At 40.6% G+C, this 16,673-nt stretch overlaps 1 protein-coding gene and 1 pseudogene across 3 annotated transcripts in view; one reads left to right on the top strand and one right to left on the bottom strand.

Moving 5' to 3' along the window:
• The first annotated feature begins 2,375 nt into the window (after positions 1-2,375).
• Positions 2,376-16,673, top strand: part of DNAL1 (dynein axonemal light chain 1) — a 64,604-nt gene continuing 50,306 nt past the window's right edge. Inside the window, exons 1-4 of one of the 3 annotated variants that reach the window (XM_050798895.1) lie at positions 2,376-3,269; positions 8,531-8,569; positions 12,873-12,982; positions 16,060-16,115. In XM_050798895.1, the coding sequence (XP_050654852.1) occupies positions 3,267-3,269; positions 8,531-8,569; positions 12,873-12,982; positions 16,060-16,115 (208 nt within the window). In that variant the 5' untranslated portion in view covers positions 2,376-3,266. Of the gene's footprint in view, positions 3,380-3,572; positions 3,763-8,530; positions 8,570-12,872; positions 12,983-16,059; positions 16,116-16,673 lie in introns of those variants that run through there. The other 2 variants (XM_050798897.1, XM_050798896.1) reach the window with 2 other exon arrangements.
• LOC126960195 (uncharacterized) lies at positions 13,604-13,702 on the bottom strand (annotated as a pseudogene).

The following is a 16,673-nucleotide window of genomic DNA, read 5'->3' as shown; positions in this document are numbered from 1 at the left end:
TCCCGGGTTCAAGCAATTCTCTTGCCTCAGCCTCCTGAGTGCTGGAACTATGGCATGCACTACTATGCCCGGCTAATTTTTGTATTTTTAGTAGAGATGGGGTTTCACCATGTTCGCCGGGCTGGTCTCAAATTCCTGACCTCCAGTGATCCACCTGCCTTGGTCTCCCAAAGTGCTGGGATTATAGGCAGGAGCCACCACACCTGGCCCTTGTGTAAGATTTTAAAAAGAGGTTTATTGTTGCCCAGGCTGCAATGCAGTGCATGAGCCATCATGCCTGGTCAAGGTTTATTTTATTTTATTTTTATTATTTATTTATTTATTTATTTATTTTGAGACAGAGTCTCGCTCTGTTGCCCGGGCTGGAATGCAGTTTCATGATCATAGCTCACTGCAACCTTGACCTCCCAGGCTCAAGTGATTCTTCCACTTCAGCCTCCTGAGTAGCTGGTACTACAGGCTCACGCCACCATGCGCAGCTAATTTTTCTTTCTTTTTTTTTTTTTTGGTTAAATATGGGGTCTCGCTATGTTACTCCGCCTGGTCTTGAACTCCCACTCTCAAGCCATCCTCCTGCCTTGGCCTCCCAAAGTGCTGGGATTACAGGTATGAGCCACTGCACCCAGTCAGCCAATTCTAATTTGAATTGATAAACCTCTCTAGTATATAAACAGCCTTAAGAATTAGTGCCTATCCTAGGGTTTAAGTTCTTTTTTTAAATTTTAAGATATGTAACTTTTAGCTATTTTGCTTAATCTCTAACTCATTTCTTAAATGTGACAATTTTTTCTTCTCTTTTGTTTGGCCCACATTTTTGTTTAAAAATTAAGGATTTCTTTGTTTTGTTTTGAGACAGGTTCTCGTTCTGTCGCATGTTCTGTCGTTCAGTGGCACAACCTTGGCTCATGGCAACCTCTGCCTTCCGGGTTCAGGCAATTCTCCTGCCTCAGCCTCTCCAGTAGCTGGGATTACAGGCACGCGCCACCATACCTGGCTAATTTTGTATTTTTAGTAGAGACAGGGTTTCTCCATGTTGGTCAGGCTGGTCTGGAACTCCCAGCCTCAGGTGATCTGCCTGCCTCGGCTTCCCAAAGTGCTGGGATTACAGGCATGAGCCACCGCGCCTGGCCTTCAATACTATTTTTAAACTTTCTTTCAACTTATTTTATCCAGGCCTGAAATAAGAGCAAGCAGACCCACACGTTCTCTGGTGAACAGGTTTTGGAATCTATTTTGTCATTTTGTAGGATATGAAAGAACAAAAGAAGGGTCCAAGTTATATAATTATTTTATTTTCTGTGTGAATGTTTTTAACCTTTGAGAATCTGGAACTCAAAATGTTCTTTATGTGAAGTGTACCAACATTTTGAAACCTATCCAATAGTCCCATAGACAGTTTTTTGTTTTTTTTTTTAAATAAACATAGAAATTGACCCTTCCGGTTTTAAAGCTTAAAATTTAGGTACCCCCCAGACCTCTCAGAAAGTATCAAAGAACGTAAACTCACCAGATCACTACATATGAATTTTGGTGTACCACCACTCAGTCCACAGCAAACATTAAACCCTCATAATATCCTTTTAGATAAAGGTTTATATGTGTCTGTGTACTATGTATAGCTTTTCCAATATTTTTTGTTTTTTTTTTTGTTTTAGAGACAGGGTCTGACTCTGTTGCCCAGGGTAGAGTGTAATGGCACAATTATAACTCATTTCAGCCTCAAACTCCTCAAATGATCCTCTTGCTTCAGCCTCCCCAGCAGCTGAGGCTATCAGTGTGTACCACAACGCCTGGCTAATTTTTATTTTTTATAGAGCCAGGGTCTTGTTATGTTGCCTAGGCTGGTCTCGAACTCCTGGGTTCAAGGGATCTTTTTACTTTGGCCTCCCAAATTTCTGGGATTACAGACATGAACAAACTGCACCAGGCCACTATGTATAATTTTAAAAGAAAATAGTACCAACTATTTTGTTTGGTAACTTCTATTTTTACTTAAAATATGACTATCTTTGGATGTGAATAGATGCCTTTCAGCAAGTCATTGGTACTTTTTTAGTGGAAGAACATTATTGCATTGGATGTTCAATACTACTAACCAATTTTCTCTCTTTCTTTTTTTTTTTTTTTTTTTTGTTTGTTTTGAGACGGCGTGTCACTCTTGTTGCCCAGACTGGAGTGCAGTGGCGCGATCTCGGCTCACTGCAACGTCCGCCCCTCGGGTTCAAGCAATTTTCGTGGCTCAGGCTCCGGAATTGCTGGGACTACAGGCGCGTGCCACCACACCCGGCTAATTTTTGTATTTTTAGTAGAGACGGGGTTTCACCATGTTGGCCAGGCTGGTCTCAAGTGATCAAGTGATCCTCCCGCCTCAGCCTCCTAAAGTGCTGGGATTACAGGCGTGAGCCACCAGTCCCAGTCACCAATTCTCTTTTGTTGATAATTGAGTTTTTCTTTTTTCTTTTTTTTTTTTTTGCTATTAAAGCTTTGAACATACATCTCTGTGCTCAGGATAAAGTCCTAGATGTGGAACTGCTGGACCACAAAGGGTGCAAAAGTTTTTGAACAGCCAACAGCCTTCCAGAAAGGCTGTATCAATTATAAACAGCAGCGTATTTGTGTGTTCCTACTTCTCCATACCCCTATCAACTCTATGAATTATTATTATTGTTAATTTTTAGCTCATTTGGTAGGTGGGGGAAAAAAGACACCTTGGTGATTAAAACCCACAATTTGTGATATTTAAAATGTGGAACAGAGCTTTTAGCTGCCTCTGGCTCCCTGGAGGATCCGGGGTAAAGAAACATAAAATCGGTGGAGTTTGGCTCTGGTATTCTCAGCGGGACGGAGGGATAAATTACGGCAAGCCGCTTATTTTCCCTCCTCCGGAAAAGGGTGGGAAAGGCCATCGGGAGGGGAAAGGAATTAAAAACATTATTTTATGAAAAGGGCAGTTGTTAGGGGGACGTTTTAAGGTCTTTAACTTTAGGCGGGCGAGTCACTACAGATCAGCTGAAACTGCTTTCGGTCCTGACCACTCTGTGCGCGGTTAAGCCCTAGAGCAGCAAAAGGGTAGCCAGCAACAGCCGGACGGGAGGACCCCGGCGGCCGCCACGCAGTCCCACAATGCCCCGCTCGCACCACCCTGAGGGCGGAGAGAAAGGACCGCTGCCGGGCATGGGGCTTCGGCGGAGAGCGCCGAGAAGTGCGCACGCGCACTGACCCCGCGGGCCCTAGCAACCAGAGCAGTGACAGTAGCAACCGCCGGAATGGTGAGTACCTTTCGGGCCGCGTAGCCAAAGCTGAGAGAAGATTGGGAGTGGAAAAGGGTGACTGTGGAGTGTTGAGGGTCTGGGGGTCCTTGAACAGCGGAAGGGAGCCGGTAGCTGACGCTAGCTCTGTGGAGTCAGGGGCCCCGGGCGAAAGAGAAGCCCTGGCCGGGGGTGGTCTGGGGTGAGGGCGGCCTGGGGTGAGGGCGGCCTGGGGTGGATCGGAGGTTGGGTTAAGGTGGAGGGACTCTGACAGGAGAAAAGGGAGGGCGAAGAGCAGGAAATTCTCCAAAAAGAGCGTATTGGAGTGGGAAGGGTGATGGGAAGGAGAGTGTGAAGATCTCTCTTTACATATCAGTAATTTTAATGACCCCCCCGTCGAGATGCAGGGAGGGACTGGTTACCAGAGGGTTCTGTATAACAGGGATTGCAGCAGTATTCGTAACCTGTGATGTACCCAGGTTGCCTTCTGAATGACTACGAGTGCAATTATTAGGTAACGCTGTAAAACACACTCTGGTGGATGTATTAGAGCACTGATTCTCAAATTTCAGTATGCATAAGTATGGGCTTGTTGGAATGCAGATTATGAATTTTTAATATGATTGGGGGTTTCAGGAATGTGCATTTCGACAACACACCTCAAGTGATTATAAAATTGGGGGGCATCCCACCACACTGAGAAATGCTGTTACCTTAGGTTTGAAATCTACCAGCTGTCTATCCAATCAGAGCTCTTTATGAAGTAATGGTTTTACCTAGAGATGCTCCTCAACTCTTACTTGAAGTGTTCACTCTCTTGCTTACATACTTGGTAGTTCTAACTAGTCGTTTCAAAAGGATTACGGACAGAGCTATTGAGCAAAGTATGTGATGTCCTACTGGATAGAGATGTTTATGAAGAAGCAGCATAATTACTTGTCTTCTTTTTGTGATTCCAGTGCTATATTAGTGGGCAGAAATTGAGCCCAAGAGATGAAAATGATGAGGAAGTCATGCCTGCCCTCAACAGATTAAATACCACTCTTTAAAAAGTAGTTTCCTCCCCTGCTTTCCTTACTTTGTTCCCCAAGCAGTTAGCTGAAAGCCACTGCCAAGGAAAGTTGAAAGTTCTGGAACCTGGGTTTATATTCAGGTGAAGAAAGCCTCAGACCTAAATACTTATGAAAGTATGAGCCATAGTGATTGTTGAAAATCTTCAAATAGAGAATCAGAACGAGTACAGTTATAAGTCACTTAATGATGACAGGGATACATTCTAAGAAACATATCATTGGCAGTTTTGCCTTGCAAACTTCATAGAATATGCCTACAAAAACCAGATGGTGTAGGCTATTGCTCCTAGGCTACAAACTTTTATAGCATCTTACTGTACTGAATACTGTAGGCCATTGAAACAATGTATTTGTGTATTTAAACATAGAAAAGCCTCCAGAGTGCAGTGGCTCACACCTGTAATCCCAGAACTTTGGGAGGCTGAGGCTGGCAGATCACCTGAGGTCAGGAGTTCAAGACCCACCGGGCCAACATGGTGAAACTCCGCCTCTTCTAAAAATACAAAAATTAGCTGGGTGTCGTGGTACGCCTATAATCCCAGCTACTCAGGAGGCTGAGGCATGAGAATCACTTGAACATGGGAGGTGGAGGTTGCAGTGAGCTGAGATTGCACCACTGCACTCCAGCCTGGGCAACAGAGCAAGACCCTGTCTCAAACAAACAAACAAACAAACATAGAAAAGTTACAGTAAAAATACAGTATTACAGTCTTATGTGACCACTGTCTTATATGTTGGCAGCTTTCCCTCTTTTTCTGGTTTCTGAAACAACTTGTTACAGGGAATACCCTTGAAAGCTTAGTAGAACTCACTTGCAGAAGTGTCTAGGCTTGCAGTATTAGGGGAGGAGGATAAGGGTAAATCTATCATTTTAATATTTTAAATAGTGTTGGTCTATTCAAATTTTCTTGATTCTTATGACAGTTTTGACACTTTTATGTTTTTTATAGAAATGCATACCTTGTCTAGGTTTTAAACCTTATTGCCATATGTTTGCTTATGATATTTATTTTTTATTTTGGAGATGGAGTCTTGCTCTGTCGCTCAGGCTGGAGTGCAATGGCACAGTCTCGGCTCACTGCAACCTCCACCTCCTGGGTTTAAACACTTCTTCTGCCTCAGCCACCCAAGTAGCTGGGACTACAGGTGCACACCACCATGCCCAGCTAATTTTTGTATTTTTTGTAGAGATGGGGTTTCCCAGTGTTGGCCAGCCTGGTCTCAAACTCCTGACCTCAAGTGATCTACCTGCCTCAGCCTCCCAAAGTGCTGGGATTACAAGCATGAGCCACTGTGCCCAGCAATGATATTTTATTTTTAAAGTCTCTGTGGTGTCTGTAGTTATTTCTCTGTATTCTGTCTCTTTTTCTGTATGTGTGTGTATGTGTGTGGTTTTTGTTTGTTTCATTTTTGAGACAAGATCTCGCTTTGTCACCCAGGCTGGAGTGCAGTGGCACCATTTAGGCTCATGCAGCCCTGACCTCCCAGGCTCAAGTGATCCTCCTGGCTTAGCCCCTGCCCAGTTCCCCAGTCCCCCAGTAGCTGGAACTGCCAGTGCCTGCCACTATGCCTGACTAATATTTGTGTTTTTTTGTAGAGACAGGGTCTTGCTATGTTGTCCAGGTTATATATATTTTTTGAGACAGGGTCTTGCTCTGTTGCCCAGGATAGAGTATAGTGGTGTGATCTCGGCTCACTGAAGCCTCCCTCCCTGGGTCAAGTGATCTTCCCACCTCAGCCCCCCGAGTAGCTGGCACCACAGTCATACGCCACCTTGCCCAGTGCCACCATGCCCTAATTTTTGTTTATTTTTTGTAGAGACAAAGTCTCACTGCCTTGCCCAGGCTGGTCTCGAACTCCTGGGCTCAAGCAGTCCTCCCACTTTAGCCTCCCAAAGCGCTGGGATTACAGACATGAACCACCATGCCTGGCTCATTCTATATTTTCAGTTTATATTGCTCTCTTTTTTGCTCAATCAGGCTTGCCAGGGATTTAAGAACCAACTTTTAGTTTTGTTAGTTATTTTATCCCCACATTCTGTTTTCCATTGACTTTTTCCTTTGTATTTCCTTCTACCTTCTTTGGGTTTGTAATGATGTACTTTTCCAAATGTGTGAACACCTAGCTCATTTGTTTTCTATCTCTTATTTTCTGACAAGTGTATTTGAATCTGTAAGTTTCCTTCTTAGTGTTATATTCTCCAGATTTTGGCTTTTTTTCTTTTATTATTTTATCATTTTCTTTTTAACCCAAGGGTTACTTATTACTATGTCTTTACTTTCTAGACATAATGGTATATATTTGTGAACAAAAATTCTCTCAAAAGGAAAAGGGAGGGAAGAAACCTTATTTCAATGAACAGTTTACATATGGCTACATGCAGCCTTAGGTTTAGAAGGAAGGTGTGTTCCAGAGAATAAAGGGAGGGCTTGAGTTTTATAGCCAAAGTTCCCACCTTCTCAATCAGGTCTGTTTATGCAAATGAAGGATTCAAACTCATTCAGGTCTGGCTCGTTGATACAGCTGGGCCTTGATTGGTTGAGGCAAGTGAACTGATTGGTTGATTCAGGTGAGTTCTGATTGGTTAGTTCATATGAACTCTGGAAGTCCCAAAGTTGAACAGGGTGTGTTTTTTGGGGGACTCAGAATATGCATATGACCTCTAGTAAGCAAATGGCTGCTTGACTCTAATTAATTTGATTTAATCTAATTTAATTTTTTCAGAGACAGGCTTGCCCTGTTGCCCAGGCTGGAGTGTGGTGGTGCCATCATACCTCACTGTAACCTTGAACTCTTGGGTTCAATTGATCATCCCACCTCAGCCTCCCAAGTAGCTAGGACTATAGGCATGCACCACCGTGCCAGACTAATTTTTTTTGTTTGTTTGTTTTGTAGAGGTGGAGTCTCTGTATGTTGCCCAGGTTGGTATTGAACTCCTGGCCTCAGGTGATCCTCCCACCTTGGCCTCCCAAAGTGCTGGGATTATAGGTGTGAGACACTGTGCCTAGCTTAGGCCCTGTTTTAAATTTAGGCCCAGTTAACTACTCAGGATTTGTCTTGAAGAATTGATTCTTTCAGGTTCACATTTGTTCACATAGTTTAAAAACTTTTCTTTTGTTATTCTTTGGGGTTCTTTTTTAAAAAAAGAGCACCAGCAATAAATCATTAAGGATATCTTCCGTTGGGTACCTTTAGAGTTTTAAATATATTAAATTGAATCTAAGCTGCTATTAATTATAAGGTGCAACATTATTTTGTTTTACTAAGAAAAAAATGGTTTGAACTGAACTATGACAAATATTTTATTATTTAAAATTTTTATTTTGTACTTATTGATAGAGTTCTTTTAAATGTATGTAGACATACAGATTTTTATCCTATCCTTTATCCTCATGCTTTGCAAACATAAAAAGGAATATATGATAAGAAATAAAGTGGTTAATATTTTTCTAAAATTTCACCACTGCCACCTGCCCACAGCAATTGTAAATTGTTCCTGAGTATAAGATATATCCAAATTTCAATATTAAAATGTAAGAAAGATGTAGATCCTTAGAATCAGTAAAATAAGATGTATTTTAATATCAAGTATTGAAAGCTACATATTTTTTGTAAACCAAGTGGGAGTGAAGTGTATGGGTGTTACATAATGATTTCCTTATTTTTTTCTCAGAGATATTTAAATTATTCTGATTTCAGGAAATTAAAACATCTTCTTTGCATATAAAATCTCCAAGAAAGAAATCCTTTTAATGGTAGAAGCCAAGGCTAATAGTTATTGCTTGAAAAGTGTATCAACAAATTACACCAATAAAGACAACTTGCGGCCGGGCGCAGTGTCTCACGCTTGTAATCCCAGCACTTTGGGAGGCCGAGGCAGGGGAGGGCAGGGAGGAGGGCGGATCATGAGGTCAGGAGCTCGAGACCAGCCTGGCCAACATGGTGAAACCCCATCTCTACTAAAATACAAAAAATTAGTCAAGCATGGTGGCACGCACCTGTAGTCCCAGCTACTTGGGAGGCTGAGGCAGGAGAATTGCTTGAACCCAGGAGGCAGAGGTTGCAGTGAGCGGAGATCACACCATGGCACTCCAGCCTGGGCGACAGAGCAAGATTCTGTTTCAAAATACATACATACATACATACATACATACATACATACATACATACAACTTCTTTTCTTTTCTTTTCTTTTCTTTTTTTTAAAAGGCAAAAGCAACAACAATCAAAGAAGCCTTAGCGAGATGGGTGAGTACATGAGTTTTTCCTTCTTTTAGAAACTGTACAAGAAAAAATGTTAGTTATTCAAATCCAGCTGTTTAATACAAAGGATCCTTTTGGTATTGGAACTATTCAGCTATCTTGACTATGGTGGTGGATGCATGAACCTACACAGATGATAAAATTGTGTAAAACTTAATATACACATACAGCCGGGCGTGGTGGCTCACGCTTGTAATTCCAGCACTTTGGGAGGCTGAGGTGAGCGGATCACGAGGTCAGGAGATCGAGACCATCCTGGCTAACACGGTGAAACCCCGTCTCTACTAAAAAATAAAAAATAAAAAAAATTAGCCGAGCGCGGTGGCGGGCGCCTGTAGTCCCAGCTACTCCGGAGGCTGAGGCAGGAGAATGGCGTGAACCCGGGAGGTGGAGCTTGCAGTGAGCCGAGATCGTGCCACCGCACTCCAGCCTGGGCGACAGAGCGAGACTCTGTCTCAAAAAAAAAGAAAAAAAAAAAAAAAAGCTTAATACACACATACAAACACACAGTCATACATGCACATGAGCACAAGCAAACTTGGGAAAATCAGAATAAAATCAGTGGATTGTATCAATAGCAATACTATAGTTACATTATGCTATAGTCATAAAATGCTACCCTTGGGGGAACTGGACAAACTTCAAATATTATAATAAAAATTTCAATTAAAAAAATCTGACCACTGGAAGATTTAAATATGGAAAAGCCGATTTTACCTATTGCTATAAAATTGCTGGAATTTCTGTGTTAATACATTTTCTTTTTCAACTGTATCATCACTAAGCTACATATCATTTTCATATGCTGGAGTCATATGGGTTGTGAATTATCTAGGCTTTAGAAGGTGGTTTTAGCCTCGTGGAGGTTAGTACAGAGACAATCAATGTGGACAATGTAAATCATGCATAGACAACTGAAAAAAAAACACTGAATAAAAATACTCAAGTAGCAATAGTAGAAAGGAAACTACATTGTAAAAAACATACATTATATATAAATTATATTTTCAGTATTATATAACATTCTATATGGTTTGAACAGTTAGAATTCAGCATTGTAGACATAATTTCCATAGAGTACAGAGATGGCTCCTGAATTTCTGTGCCCATAAACTTGTCTATGTTATCAGTAGTTTTTTTGCTTCGATTCTCGGCCTTTTGACTAAGATCTAGTGTAGTTTTTTTGCATAATAATGTACCTTTTGCTTTTGTAACTAGGCTTTGAATAAAAAGGCTTTCAGAAGCGTTGGTGTCTGGGGAAAATAGACAAAAGTCGATAAAATAATGAAATACTTGAATTCTTGTTTTAGTGCTTATAAATTTCTCATTTACTTTAAATGTATTTTTATAATTTATTTCTGTTTAGTTAAATATTTAATGAAAAATCTTAAGAAAAAAAAGAATATGGAGTAGACTTAGTACCAGATTTCATTTTCCTTGAATTGGATTTTGACACTTTATTTTACTTACAATAACTAGTGTTTTTTTTTTTTTTTTTTGGCTGGTAGAGTCTATTTCTAGATTACATTGTGGCCATACATTTTTTACTTTTTTTTTTTTTTTGAGACAGTGTCTCGCTCTGTCACCCAGGCTGGAGTGCAGTGTCACAATCATAGCTCACTGCAGCCTCAGTGTCCTAGGCTCAAACACCTGAGTAGCTGGGACTACAGGTGTGCATTACCACCCCTGACTAATTTGTTGTTGTTGCTGTTGTTGTAGAGACAGAGTCTCATTATGTTGCCCAGGCTGGTCTTGAACTCCTGAGCTCAAGTGATCCTCTTGCCTCAGCCTCCCATGGTGCTGGGATTACAGGCGTGAGCCACTGTGCCTGGCCCATGCATTTTTTATTTTAAGATTATTCAAAGACATCAATCTCACTTTTTCATTGATTCCCGCAACATTTATTGAGGATCTACTAGGTGTCAATTTCTCCTCCTCTAACCTACAAATATATGACATAAAAATAAACACTGAGTGGATGCGTATTAGATCTTACAACTGATTGTATATTTTCTATCATTATTATTAAATATATTTTATTTTAATTTAATGTTGTTAAAGTAAAGATGGGGTCTCACTATATTGCCCAGGCTGGTCTCAAACTCCTGAGCTCAAGTGATCCTCCACGCTCAACCTCCCAAAGTGCTAGGATTATAGGCATGAGCCATTGTGCCCAGCCTGTTTTCTATTATTGACATGTGGTGATTTAAGTTTTTGAAAGGAGTTTTGTGTGTCTTACACTGCAGTGGGTTATAAAAAACATAGGAAAGCAAAGGAAATGGCTCCTGAGCTTCTAGTTTTGTTTGGTTAGTTAGTTTGTTTTTCTGGGGACAGGGTCTCTGTCCCCCCAGGCTGCAGTGTAGTGAGCTCAAGTGATCCTCCCACCTCAGCCTCCACCTCCCGATACTATAAAGTATTGGCACATCACCAAGATGTGGTGTGTGCCACCACATCTGGCTGATTTTTAAATTATTTGTAGAAATGAGGTCTTGCTACGTTGTTCAGGCTGGTTTCCAACTCTTGGGCTCAAGCAAACCTCCTTCTTTGGCCTCCCAAATTGCTGGTGTTACAGGCATGAGCCACTGTGCCTGTTTGTCATTTTACTATTGTGTTGAGTTCACTTGTCAGATGAATAGTTCGCAAATATTTTCTCCCATTCAACAGGTTTTCTCTTCACTCTGTTGATTGTTTCCTCTGCTGTGCAGAAGCTTTTTATTTTTATTTTTATGTTTTGAGATGGAGTCTTGCTCTGTTGCCCAGGATGGAGTGCAGTGGCATCATCTCAGCTCACTGCAACCTCTGCCTCCCAGGTTCAAGCAATTCTCCTGCCTCAGCCTCCCAAGTAGCTGGGATTACAGGCGCACACCACCACGCCTGGCTACTTTTTTATGTTTTTAGTAGAGATGGTGTTTCACCATGTCGGCCAGGCTGGTCTTAAACTCCTGACCTCAGGTGATCCACCCATCTTGGCCTCTCGAAGTGCTGGAATTACAGGCGTGCACCACCACGCCTGCCCAGAAGCTTTTTAGTTTTAGTTCCATTGTTTATTTTTGTTTTTGTTGCCTGTGCTTTTGAGGACTTAGCCATAAAATCTTCTCCTAGACCAATGTCCTGAAGTGTTTTCCCTGTATTTTCTTCTAGTGGCTTTATAGTTTTGAGTCTTACTTTTAAGTCTTTAATTCATCATGGTGATTTTTGCATATGGTGCGAGAAAGGGGTCCAGTTTCATTCATCTGCATTTGGATATCCAGTTTTTCCAGCACCATTTATTGAAGAGGGTATCCTTTTCCCAATGTATGTTCTTGGTGCCTTTGTCAAAAATCAGTTGGCTGTAAATACATGGACTTATTTCTGGATTCTCCATTCCATTCTATTGGTCTATGTATCTGCCTTTATACCAATACCGTGCTGTTTGGGTTGTGTTCACCTTATAATATATTTTGAAATCAGGTAGTCTGATAACATCCAATTTTGTTCTTTTTGCTCAGGATTGTTTGGGCTATTTGTGTTCTTTTTTGGTTCCATATAAATTTTAGGACTTTTTTCTATTTCTGTGAAAAATGACATTGGTATTTTGATAGGAATTACATTGAATCTGTAGCTTGCATTGGGAAGTATGGTCATTTTAATTATATTAATTCTTCTGATCCATGAATATGGGATATCTTTGCATTTGTTTGTGTCCTTTTCAAATTTTAAATACCACAAAAATAAAGTTTTTTAAAATTTTCTTTTTTTTTTTTTTTTTTTTTTTTTGAGACGGAGTCTTGCTCTGTCACCCAGGCTGGAGTGCAGTGGCCGGATCTCAGCTCACTGCAAGCTCCGCCTCCCGGGTTTACGCCATTCTCCTGCCTCAGCCTCCCGAGTAGCTGGGACTACAGGCGCCCGCCACCTCGCCCGGCTATTTTTTTGTATTTTTTAGTAGAGACGGGGTTTCACCGTGTTAGCCGGGATCGTCTCTCGATCTCCTGACCTCGTGATCCGCCCGTCTGGGCCTCCCAAAGTGCTGGGATTACAGGCTTGAGCCACCGCGCCCGGCCTTAAATTTTCTTCTCATTTTCATTTGGTAGGGACCTAATAGTTATCTGATTCAGCCACATGTAAATCTGATTATCAGGGTCAGTAGGTAAATGTTTTCAATAAGCTAATGGTAAAGAATTATTAAACAGTTTGCTAAATTCTAGCAATTGTTTTGAAATAAACATGGAAAAGCCTTGGGAAATTCTGGCCTCTTTTGGTTCCACATTACAATCATGGGTTATTTCTTCCAAATGTATTTTTCTCATAGGAAGAGAAAACTGGCCAGAGGCCATCTGAAGCCAAAGAGATAAAACTTTATGCCCAGATTCCCCCTATAGAGAAGATGGATGCATCCTTGTCCATGCTTGCTAATTGCGAGTAAGTTCTCTTTTCATCCTTCTAGTATTGCTGTTAGGTTTCCCTTTCTTTTCTTAAACACACAAAGTAAGAAAATATGTTTGTTTTCTGTGGTCTTCATTTTTTTTTTGTTTGCTTAGTGTAATTCTCCCTTTGGCAAGGCCAAACATGAAAAATGACTGGTTTATGGGATTATTAATAGAAACTATTGAACAGTACAGTACAATTTTTTTTTTTTTTTTTTTTGCGATGGAGTCTGGCTCTATCGCCCAGGCTGGAGTGCAATGGCATGATCTCGGCTCTCTGCAACCTATGACTCCTACCTATGACTCCTGGATTTAAGCAATTCTCCTGCCTCAGCCTCCCAGGTAGCTGAGACTACAGGCACGTGCCACCATGCCCAGCAAATTTTTTGTATTTTTAGTAGAGACAGGGTTTCACCATGTTAGCCAGGATGATCTTGATCTCCTGACCTCGTGATCTGCCCACCTTGGCCTCCCAAAGTGCTGAGATTACCGGCGTGAGCCACCGCGCCTGGCCGAACAGTACAATATTTTTAGTACAGTTTTTATAATGTGTTTGAAAATATACATCTCCTAGTCTTTTGGGAGAAGCTAAATAACACAATAAACTATATATTTTTTAAATACGGAATGCGTCATGAATGTGTATGTCATCCTTGTGCAGGGGCCATGCTAATCTATCGTTCCAGTTTAGTACATGTGCTGCTGAAGCGAGCACCATAATAAACTATGACCCTTGTAAAATCTACTACTTTCTCTTGTAAAATTATCCACGAAGTCAGAAATGTATTTTCTTACTACATGCCTAAGAGATACCCCTTAAAAAAAAGTTTAAAGTTAATAAAAACACGTTGTAAAACATCTGGAAAATATAAGCAGCACAAAGAAAAGGAATTAACATCAACCAAAATCCAGCACTGTGTGAGAACCAGTGCTAGCATTTTTGTAGAGCCTTCTAACTTAAAAAAAAAAAAAAAAAAAAAATTCTAATTGGGATCAAATTATCCTTTATTTTTTTGAGACATTCTTTGTCACCCAGGCTGCAGTGCAGTGATGTGATCTTGGCTCATTGGAACCTCTGCCTTCTGGGTTCAAGCAATTCTCCTGCCTCAGCCTCCCAAGTAGCTGGGACTACAGGCGCTCGCCACCACACCTGGCTAATTTTTTTTTATATTTTTAGTAGAGATGGGGTTTCACCATGTTGGCCGAGTTGGTCTCGAACTCCTGACCTCAAGTGATCCACCCACCTCAGCCTTCCAAAGTGCTGGGACTACAGGCATGAGCCACTGCGCCTGGACTACTTATTTTGTAATCCTATATCCTGTGACTTTAAATATCAAATCTATAGTAATTTCTGTTAATTTATTTTCTCAATATATGTATTTTAGCAGCATTCTGTGGCTAATTTGAGGCAATTATACCATGTTGCCTTGTAACCATGTTTTTAGGCTACAAGTGTCTCTCATCAGGGCTATAGTATACCACAGAATCACTGGGTTTTTTTCTGATTTCTTCACCCTGTGTTTGTCTAAGTGTGATCCCTTGATCATCTGCACTTTATGCAGGAGATCAGCCCTATCCCAAATTTATAGAAATAGAATATTTACTGATGAAACCTAGGAATCTGCATTTACAGTAAGCAACTTGGGTAATTCTAGGACGCATGTTTGTGAACCCATGCATTAGACTAATATCCATCTGTGGGATCAAAGGGGAGAGCAAACATATTTAGCTTTTGTACACAGCTTGTTCTTTGTGATGAGAACACAGTGTGTCACGTAAAAATCCACCACCACATGCTTTTTTGGCATCAGGCATGATTTCAAAGTGATCAAATATCTTCTTATCATAAAGCCATCTCAAAGGCAAACAAATTTGAGAAGGTTTTGTACCTCATGCTAAAGCACCTTGTGTATCACCTCGAGTCAACCTGTTCATATTTTGCTGACAATTTCTTTGTGCTGGCTGCCTTAACAAGAATTAAAGAATTATTTCCCAACCGTATTCCTAGATTTAAAGGCACTCCATTAATCACTGGGAGTTCTCAGGAGTGGGGGGTGACTAGAAAATATACAGATTTGGCCAGTCGTTTACATGACTTGCACACTCATAATCCCAGCTACTTGGGTGGCTGAGGCATGAAAATCACTTGAACCCAGGAGGCAGAGGTTGCAGTGAACTGAGATCATGCCACTGCACTCCAGCCTGGGCCACAGAGCGAGACTCTGTCTCAAAAAAAAAAAAAAAAAAAAAAAAAAAGTATTGTTCTGCTAGATGGTTTTTAAATTATGTATCATAGACATCTTCCCAAGTTGGTGTCTATAGCCCAATCTTCCTTGTTTTAGTGGCAGCTTAATATTTCACTATCTGTTCCTCAGTTAACAGGTGCTTATAGATTTTTTCAATTTGTCTGCTATTCCAGTAATACGTATAATCTAGTTCATTATCTTTTGGCATTTATATTAATATTTCAGTAGGATGTATTTCTATAAGTGAAAAACTGAGTCAAGAAATGTATGCATTAAAAAACTTGATAATACCAGGGCCAGGCGCGGTGACTCACACCTCTAATCCCAGCACTTTTGGGAGGCCGAAGCAAGTGGATCACGTGAGGTCAGGAGTTCAAGACCATCTTGGCCAACATGGTGAAACCCTATCTCCACTAAAAATACAAAAATTAGCCAGGCATGGTAGCAGGCACCTGTAATCCCAGCTACTTGGGTGGCTGAGGCAGGAGAATTGCTTGAACCAGGGAGGTGGAAGTTGCAGTGAGCTGAAATGGTGCTACTGCACTCCAGCTTAGGTGATAGAGTGAGACTGTGTCTTAAGAAGAAAAAAAAATTGTTAATACCAAATTGCCCTCAAGAAGATTTTTTCAAATTTTCAGTAAGTGTTTATTAACTTATGTAATCAGAGAAAAACAATGATTTTAAAATGAAGTAATAAATACTATGATTGAGTGGGGAAGTATTACTTAAATACTATCTTTCATGGGCACTATTGTTAAGGAATAATTTCTGATTTACCATTTAAGTTTTTCACATTAATTTAAATTTTTTCTTTGTTCTTTTAAAGGAAGCTTTCACTGTCTACAAACTGCATTGAAAAAATTGCCAACCTGAATGGCTTAAGTAAGTGATTCACAGTAACAGATAGTTCATGGATTTCCTAGTTATTTTAATAAACATTCCAGAGACAATATGTAATTCCAGAAGCTGGCACCTGTTTTAGCTATACTTGTTGTCAGATAGTAGAATACATAAACTATGTCTTAAGTTTGATTATCCAAAGAAAAGTAGAGATAGCATGAGCTCTGAACATTTTAAAGACATTTAAAAGCTTTTGTAGAGTTAGAATTGAGATGTCTTAAATATAATATCAGATTTTTAATTATATATTTCTTTGTTCAGATTTGTCTTTTCTGTATTTCCAACTTGTTATATTTAATTTTTAATTCATCATCCCTGTTTTTCCCGTGCTCCTTATCCTTGTTAATGACATTGCCTCCCTCCCAGTTGCCAAGGCCTCTGACCCTGTGTTAGTTTCCTGTGGCTGCTGTAATTTGATGGCTTAAAATGATGGATATGTATTCTCTTATGGTTCTGGAGACCAGAAGTCTGAAATCAGTTTCATCTGGTGAAAATCAAGCCATGCTCCCTCTGGAGGCTGGAGGAGAATCTTTTTCTAGC

This window comes from Macaca thibetana, chromosome 7 (genome assembly GCF_024542745.1).
Source record: "Macaca thibetana thibetana isolate TM-01 chromosome 7, ASM2454274v1, whole genome shotgun sequence".
NCBI lineage: Eukaryota > Metazoa > Chordata > Mammalia > Primates > Cercopithecidae > Macaca > Macaca thibetana.
Note: the sequence above shows the minus strand (reverse complement) of the source record. Positions and strands in the feature narration are given on the sequence as shown.